Consider the following 9,457-nt stretch of genomic DNA (forward strand, 5'->3'; position numbering starts at 1 on the left):
TCCAAAACCAACTTTTGACCACTGAGCAACTTTTGCACATTAGCTCTGGTTAGACGCCTGTGATGTCATTTCCGGTTCAAGTGTGGCTTAAAATAATAATAATGTATCCAAGCAGAGCTTCTTTAGCAATGCTTATGGGTTTCCTCTTTGTGGAAATAAATCTGATTTATTTAGATTTACATGGATGTACAGAAAACACAAAAGTGTTGTTCTTATCCAGGAGCAAAGAGATGTTAGAATGAATAACAGTGAGAAGAGAAGACAGAAAAAAGATATTAAATGAGAAATAATAATAATGATAATAAACGGTCTGATTAGAAGCTAAGCCTGCCATCCAAAATCACACATTTTAATTAGCAGCTCGACTCTGAAATACAGACGTCGGCAAGCAATATAATTGGAATAAATTCTGGTCAGTCTTAAAATAAAAATATTAAAAAATAGTGAGGCAGCATGATATGTATAAGAAAATGTAAAGTTAAGAAACAAGAGTTGAAAGTGAGTGGGAGAAAGAAACAAAAGGTGGAAGCTGATGTGATGGAGTGAGAATAAACATGGAGGAGGAAAAGGCACTTAACCTGAACGGGAGTTCAGAATTGGATCCAAAAAGGCAGAACATAAAAACCTTGGTCCGTTCGTTCTTGCCAACAAACGCAGCACAACGTTCTGCAAAAGTGTTGAACCAGTCTGAATTTCTTCAGGTTTGCTTCCAAGGAGAAAAACTTTGATGTAATCTTTCAGCAGGGTTCAGATCAGTTTTCCTTCAAGCTATTTCTGGATATTTTCTATCCATTGATTTTGCATCTGATTATGATGTTATTTTACTCTATTCTTAAAGAAAAAGAGACATCAGGACAAGTGAAAGAAAGAATAAACAGTGTTAGGTCTAAGAAACCAGCTACATTGTATATGCAGTAAATAAATCTCCTGTGTTGATGAAATTAAAGACCTAAAACAATGATTTGTGCCTCTACATGCAGAATTTGCTGCTAAAATCCTGTTTTCTGTCTCAAGCAGAGCTACCTTTAATTATTTCTTATTTAATGGAAACGCCACAATTGTGAGATTGTTTTTTTTTTCTACATTAGCAGAATACTGACAAAGTTCTGCATGAATTTGTAATGGAAACTAGAAAAGCTTCCATTAAAAAAAAAAAAAGCCATTGTCATTTTTGAAGATTCAACAAAATAAATGAAAGAAACATATTTCATCGAGACAAGAAACTGCGCCTAAACATCCAGGCTCTTTTAATGGCTGTCTCATTTACAGGTTGGGTTTACTGAATGAAAATAATAAAAAAAAAAAAGAAACAAAGGTTCACTGGACAGATATGTTTGACTGAAAATTAGTTAAAACATTGTTTTTTATTAATCTTCAATAGATATAAAGAAAACCTGCAGAAACATAGATCCAGAGCACTTAACGTTTAAAATTAAAATTGGTTTGTTTCCCTTCTTGGCGTGAAACAACCGTAACACGGTTCCAAAACAACTCTAGTTATAACTTAATGATTTTATTTATTTTTTTCTTTTTACAGACAGGCAGCATTCACTTAATATGTATCTGATTTGTCCTCTCTGTGTTGTCCAATCACAGTTCTTTGAGTCAAATATTGATTTCAGGCTCATGTTGTGAAAGTTTGCACATGGTTTTCATTTTTCCAGACTAACAGGCTCAGATATCACGGCCGTGCTAACGGAGCTTTACGACCGCGCCAAGTGCCTCTCACATGAGCAGCACGTTATGAGCTGCCTAATTATTCCACCAAGCCTCTCTGGCTGCGCATCTGTTCGGGTTCTTTTTTTTCCTCATTTCTCTCTTTGAATTACCTCCATCCTCCGAGACTCTCCTCATCACATCAGTGTTTCTCTCTTCTCTCATTTTCTTCAGGGGACGGTGAACAATCAAACAGGTATTTTCCCAGAATCCTTTGTGAAGATTATTAAGCCCCTCCCAGAAAGTGACTCTGAGGGTGAAGGCGGGGGCCACACCTACAGCTGCCTCCGCTGTTTCCTGCTCACCCCATCCGGAGTGGAAACCAGGTCGGTTTGATCGATCGACGACGTTTCTTGTGTTTTATTGTTGCTCTCTGTATAACATGAAGTACTAGATATTCACATTTATTGCAAAAGAAAGACACATTCCTCTTTTCTCACTTCCTGACATTTAATCAGACTAAACATTTCGTCTTTTAGGTCGTTTAGATTTTCCAACATTTCTGTTTCTGAAATACCAGAGAAGATTTTTTAAATTATTATTATTCTTTGAATTCAGATGTTTACATCCATTTCCTTAGTAATAATTAAGTCCTTTCACGAGTTTCTTCCAACAGTTTGCAGGATTTCTGTCCCATTCCTCCAGACAGGATTAGTATAGACATGTTGCATATTATTGCTTTCATCAGGAAATTTTACACATGTGAACAATGCTGGAGGACAAAAACACAATTTTTTTACATGCCGCTCATGGCAGCGTTGTTGCGGTAGAAAACTTCTGTTAACTAAATGAAACCTGGAGATGGTGGTGTTGTTAATCGTGCTCTGCTCCACAGCAAAGGGAAAAATAATACAGAAGAACCATTAAAGAACAACTCAAAACCACTCTTTTTATTTTATTTTATTTTTTTTGCTCACTGTCTCGTCTATGCTGCACACACACACACACACGCACACACACACACACACACACACAGAGCCGTTACCATAGCAACTGACTTACAACAGCTCCTCTATATGACAAGTCAGACATTATGTTCCAGTTTATCGGGATTTAACACCAAAAACATGTGAATGTTTCTCACACAAAGAACAGGACATTCAGTCTGTTACAGTTTTATGTTTTCAGGCTCGACGTTTATTTTGTGATAATTAATAAGTGGTGCTGTTTGATTAGCTCAACATCTGCTCTATTGATGATCAGTCAGAGAGTCGGTGTGTGTAACCGAACCGAAACACACCGAATTACACAGCATGTCTACAGTCAAGCTAGCGTAACTGAGCTACGTCCCTCTCACTTGCTATTTTTCCGTCAAGCTTTTTCCTGGCCTGTGAAATGTGATGACCCTGAACCCTGATAACTAAAACACTGAGTCCCTTTTTATTTCATATTTCACCTGCACATTTAAGACTCAGTGTGTTGTGTTGTCAGCTTGACAGCTAAAAAATGGAGTAGTGATTGTTGGTGAGCAGGTTTTTCTGCCCTCCAGCAGGGAGATGAGGGCTGGACGTCATGGTGCAACCTGTCTGTAAATGTAAATGTATGTAAATATATGACTTCTACTGTATTTCTAAACAGTACTGCTACTGCAGACATCCTCCAGGTGCAGATGGTCAGAACAAAGGTGGCTGTCTGCTCTCAACAGGGAACCTGTATACTGTCTGAGGTTGACAGACTTTGTTTTGCACCACTTAAAATCTACTGAAATAAGACAATAAAAACCATCGTCCTCACTGTGGAATTTAACTGTTTCTCCTTCCGTCTCTGGTAATTAAGGTGTGAATCTTTACAGGCTAATTTTTGATCATCTTTGCCCATTCTCACAGAGACGTGTGTGTACAAGAGGCGCTCACCATCCAGCCAACGTACAGCGAACTGGTGTGCCGCATGAGGTGAGCGCTGTGCTGCTTCTGCTTTCGTTGTGCCGGTTCAACGTTTTTGTGGGTAAAACTGAGAATTTGACGTCTGTAAGAGCTTGTTGCATTTGCATCGCTGTGAGGAAACACAAATATAGGTGTTGCTCTTATATGTTTCATAAGCTGTGCAGAGGTAAAGGTATCATGTGCAACTTCACACCTTTTAGATATGTGATAATGGCTTATTTGGTGGAACAATGGGGTGAAGATTCGGGACACGCTATGGATATTTTTCCATGTGTGAAGGAGGAGTCGGGTGTCATTTGCCTCTTACTGCAAATGAGAGACAAAATCTGTTTTCTGCTGTTATTAAAACTGAAATCATCCAAACGTATTTATTCAATTGACAGCTGATCTAATTCATCTAGGCTTCGCCTCTAGTGCTCATTCAGATAGGTAAATAATTTCACTTCTATATGCTGCACAAAAAGAATGAAAATCTTTTGAACTTTTTGTCAGTGCAACCAGTTCTTTACAAAATTCTTCAGTGTGTTAATCTCAGGATAAATCCAGTTTTTCTGAAGAAAGTGGGAGCTGCAAACTCATTTTCAAGTCCTATTTTTAAAAAAACACTTTATCACTTTTTATAAGGTGTTGTCACATCTTTTAAAAGTTTTATGCAGTCTTAAATGTGTGTGTGTGTAAAATCAAGTTCTTAAAATTTCTTAAAAATGTCACATTGGCCTTAAATACATTAATCACACGTCTTAAATTTTGTTGTGACAGGACTATTTAACGGACATTCTCGCACAAGTAGTAGTGGGCAGAAATCTTTGTGGCGTTCTGTGACTCGAGGTGGTTGAGGCTAAAGCTAACTAGCTACTAATATAACCTTACTAGCTAGTTAAGTGTTTGCTTCTATCATGGGCAAATTTATCGCCAGTTGGATGGATGACATTAATTTTCGCCTCTCACTCATTTCTGTTGCCAACCAAAATGAGGCAAAGCGCAAAAAACTTTTTCCCTTTTAAACGTGACACAGGCAGCGTGTGACGCACAAAGCTGCTGCCGAGAGCTGCAAACAGACCCAGAAGTTTCACGGTTTTTGCCAAGATTGATAATCCCCCAACCATCCTATATTCTTAGTTTGTTTTTTTGTCTGAAGTATTATTCAGGGTGGCATAAAAAAGGTCTTGAAAAATCGACTTGCTGAAACCTGCAGGTGCACTGTTATCAATGAACACATTTTGTTACTCAATCACATCCCAGTCAAAGGCATTCCAGTTTGGCTGTAATGTCATAAAAATGAAAAAAACAAAACGGAAGTGGGTGTTAGTACTTTTACAAGGCGTTTGTTTTTATTTCTTAGTTTTGCTGATGTGAGTTGATTCTCAGTCTCTGCCTATCTTGCGATGATGTTCTATATCTTAAGGCGGCTAACGGTCTGTTCGCTGACCTCGTTATGTGCTGCAATACTTACCACTTTCCAATCATCAGAATCAATCAAAATAAATTCCTTTGGGACCGTTCTTCTCCTCCACCGCCTCACTGGCTGTCTGTTCTTCTTTGTCCCCTTTTCTTTCATGCATCCTCTCTCCCTCCATCTCTCATTATTTGCTCATTTAGATAGGTGAGTGCTACGACGACTGAACCCCCCCTCCTCTATTTATAATCAGCTCATTTCCTCTGCTTATCTGCTCATTATTGTTTGTCCGTGTTTGGGGCTATTGTGCCCCGGAGTCGGACGGATGAGACTCTGCTCTTGAGTTTTAATACGGCTCAGCGCTGATAACTAGAGGGAGAGAGGCAGATTAGAGAGTGAGGGTGTGATGCTGTAAAATGAGTAAATGGGATTTAGAGGAAGAGGAAATATTAACACTTTATTGAAAAGGAAAGAGGCTGTGATTGAGTTGGGGGTGGGGTTAGTGTAAATTAGTCAGCAATTTTAATTGATTAAAAGTCTTATTCTAGTTTAACTTTTGACACATTCAATCCACGGTTGGTCACTAGGCAACCGGTGTCTACCTCCGGCAGTAGTTCACAAAATTTGTTTTGCTGTTAAGATAATGTTAAAAAAAAAAACAAACAAAAAAACAATTTCACAGTGGCAGTTTTTCCTTTAAATAAGAAATGCAACTAAAATCACACATGAATAAGTTCATCCTCCTACCACTTCCCGTCGTTGTCTTCTTTGTCATTTCCGCCAGTAGTAACATCCGGTCGTTGATTATGTGACTCACGTGGTGCAAAAAAAAAAAAAAAGTGTTTTCATTGCAGTTTTGCGAAATAAGCTAATTTGGATGCAGCTGAAAAACCACCTCATCTTAGTGTAAAACTCTGTCTCAGAACAGCCAAACACCACTTCAGACCACAGTAAAACATTTTCTTTTTTGGAAAATTAGTTAGTTATTTTGACTTTTAGCATTTCTATCAATCTTTTTTAATGCAATACTTAAAAAAAAGCAGCAGACCACTTCCTTCAGACCCAAGGTGTGTCAACAGTGAACATTAATTGTGTAGCAATCTTTTGTTCTTTCATTCTCAGGGTTTTTCGTTCATTATGAAGGGCTATAAACAATACTTCTAGGAACAAACTCACTTTAGGCCAGTTTCAGTAAGCAGTAACATGATTGCTGTGTGAAACGTTTGTTTCATCTATTTGACCCAGAACATTTTTCCCCGTTTCTTTAATTTCTCTAAACGTTTTATTTTACATTAGCCATCAGCTTAGTGCATTTTCACTGTGGGGTCCAAAACCATTCTGTTTACATAAATTCTGGATTATATCACTGCTCTTCCTGTGGGAGTGTTACTGCTCCAGGTTCAGCTATCTAAGGAAACGAGTGACTGCCCACTGCAGACCGGCGTCCACAGAGAAACCGGCCGAATCGGCTCTAATCTCAGATTGATTCATAGCAACTATGGTATAAAAGACGAGTAAAGTTCCTTTTGCTTTCATCAGTACCAGTAAGTTGTGGATTAGAGCGGAGGTCCAGTAGGGATTATTAATCTGTAGTTTCAAACTACATCATTATTATAATTTTTAAGAGGTTACACCCTAAAACTGAATTAAAATCCCTTCTAAAATGCAGTTAAGTGTAACAGATCTAAAATGGTCAAAACCAATTCTACAGCACACACTTGTTGAAAATGTTTCATCTAGATTATTACAGACTCTCTCCCTCTCTCTCTCTCTCTCTGTCAGGAATGTCTTCAAGGTGGACGACATCGCCCTGAACTACCGCGACCCCGAGGGCGACCTCATACGCCTTCTCGACGACGAGGACGTCCAGCTGATGATCAAGGAGGGCAGGCGTCAGCAGGGCCGAGTCCAGAGGCCGGTCAACCAGTTTCCATGGGAACTGCATGTGAGCATGGCCTCTGACCTCTCAGTTTACGGCTCTGAGCCCTGAGAGAAATATTTAAACGTGGCGCAAGACAGAAGGAAGTACGGGAGCTAATGATCGCTGCTGTACGTTTTATTCCTGACGGGTCCAAACATTTCACTTAGCAGAATAAACTAATTTCAAATCATTCTTGTACACTTGTATTTATTTAAAAGCCTTTTGCGGGCAGTTTTAGGACAAGAAAACGTTTTACTTGTCCTAAAGTAAACGAGTTTGGTGTTAAACTTGTTGAGTCGCACAGAAACCTCTTTCAGACAGTGAGGATGTCCAGATGTCGTTATCCTTTTGCACTTTTATGGTAAAAACATAAGTATTTTAAATGTTGGGAGTGCTTTATAAAGTGCATCTACCTTCCAGTAAACTGAAATTACCTGCATTATCATTTCATGTCTGCATATTTCTGTCTGTCAGCCCTCTCAGGGACTCTGACATCCTGACATTTCTCTCCATCTCACACCCTGCATAACCCACCATGGAGGCACATTCACCCTCTCCCCGGAATATAATTACCGGCTCTTCCTCGGGAGTTGCTGCTATACGTCAAATTAAGGAATATAATGAATGTTATTAAGGCCAGCACTGCATCAGAGTGCAGAAACGTACTGAGAACTGCTGATAAAAGGTGGGAAACGTTCCACAAAACCCAGAAAACTGGAAGTTAAGATCACATTTTATTCATGTGTTATTTGTATTTTTTACAGCATATTTTCAGAAGCATTATTGGTTTGAATTAAGATTATAGCCGTCACAGAGGCCGGGTCTCGGCAGGTAATTTAAAACACGTTGAGTTGAAATGACGTTTCACGGCAGACTTGAGCTGCAGGCGCTGACAGAATGCGGCAGAGGAACTTGGTACGCTCCGTATCTTTGACAGTGAGGACCCTGACAGGAAGCCGCTCCTGGGAATTCGCCTCTGCTTGAAGAATCAACAAGGGGAGAGCCACAGGGAAGACAGGCAGCTCAGTGGCTCTGCACCAGGAGAACGGCAGCGTCTCAAAATGATCTACCTGACGGATCAGGATACGTTGGATCACACCGGTACGAGCAGCAAAGTGCTAAATGTGGAGTCGCTCGGTGCGATAGGTTAATTGGGTCGGATCTTCTTTAGAAGCGTTCGCTCCTCTGAGTCCATTCTCGGCCAGTTTCTGGTGTCAGAATCAGAGAAGGGACATGAATCCAGAGGGGCGGAGACAGGAGAGCTGAGGGAGGTTACAGAGGATGACTAGGTCGCAATTAGCGCTGCTGTCAATGGAGAAATGAGAACGTGAACTCATCCTGTGTGATGCATCAGTGGCAGCAGGATTTCACCCTAAAATATTATTCGCTGTTCTCCTTCCGTCAGGAAGACGATCCCCAACATTAATACTAAGGGTGCATCGATTTATCGACCAGCCGATTTCCTTAATTTTGGGAGATCGGTGATCCGCCAGTACTTACACGTCTAATCACACAGGTCTAAAAATGAGCCAATGTCCTCGTCTGCTCTGCCATTAGACAGGTTTTGACTGACAGATTGGCCGGTCAGGTTATATTTGCACGTTTGCACTTAGTAGTAGTCACCGCACTGTTGCCAAATCCATGACTTTCTTGCTATATTTAACGACATTTCACTTGAAAACAATTGGTATCGGCTAAAATCTGAATCGGTAGGTCAGACATTTTAAAGATCGATAATCAGCGATCAGTGAGAAAACTGCAATCGGTGCCTAATTGATACAGCAAAATGGTTTTAGTCAAAGTTCAGACCAGTATCCAGCTGAGAATGTGTCAAGATTTAACATATATAACTAGAGTTAATCTGACTGAGCAGTATCATGTAAAATCAACATTTTTTTTTAGCTTTCCATTATGTTATGATAATGTAAAATACATCATGTGTAAAACAAACCTGGAGTGTAACTTCTTTCATGCATGATTATTGAGAAATCCTTTAATCTTCCGTGGAAACCATTCAGCTGTGTAAACGCCTGGGTGGACCAAGCCCCGCCTTCGAGGACGAAGCTTCTCAGAGCTGCAGTTTCCTCCTCACAGAGCAGCCCTCCCACGTGACTCCCCCACTCAGCTCCTTCAGACTAGCCAGCAGTAATCAGCAAACACCTGGTGGAGCTGAACATCTGCTGAGAGTTTATTGGAGCTCCGTCTCGGTGAAATGCTGGTAAAACATTGGTTCAGAGAGGAGCCATGTTGTGATGTCAGAATTTTTATTCTTGTTTCTTTTGTTTGCCTGCTTTTTGTGTTGAATCTGTAAATCAGTGGTCCCCAAACTTTTTCCTGTGAGGGCCACATAACTTTTCCCTTCTCTGGTGGGGGGCCGGAAATTTGTTGAGAGGTGGGGAGGGGGCGTTTCTCGATCGATTTTTACCCAGAAAGGACTTGGGCAAAAACCATGAGTGAAACGGTCACTGGGACTAACTAGTATATATTCAATTGAGAGAATGTAACTATAATATATTAATTTATCATATGTTAACATAAAGG

General features: G+C 40.0%; 1 protein-coding gene across 1 annotated transcript in view; it reads left to right on the forward strand.

Moving 5' to 3' along the window:
- Nucleotides 1-7,106, forward strand: part of ncf4 (neutrophil cytosolic factor 4) — a 29,983-nt gene extending 22,877 nt beyond the window's left edge. Inside the window, exons 8-10 of the mRNA XM_007576261.2 lie at nt 1,891-2,042; nt 3,543-3,608; nt 6,778-7,106. Coding sequence (XP_007576323.1) covers nt 1,891-2,042; nt 3,543-3,608; nt 6,778-6,985 — 426 coding nt within the window. The 3' untranslated portion in view covers nt 6,986-7,106. The remainder of the gene's footprint in view (nt 1-1,890; nt 2,043-3,542; nt 3,609-6,777) is intronic.
- Nucleotides 7,107-9,457: the final 2,351 nt, after the last annotated feature.

The sequence above is a fragment of the Poecilia formosa genome, unplaced genomic scaffold, assembly GCF_000485575.1.
Source record: "Poecilia formosa unplaced genomic scaffold, Poecilia_formosa-5.1.2 Scaffold403, whole genome shotgun sequence".
NCBI classification, from domain to species: domain Eukaryota; kingdom Metazoa; phylum Chordata; class Actinopteri; order Cyprinodontiformes; family Poeciliidae; genus Poecilia; species Poecilia formosa.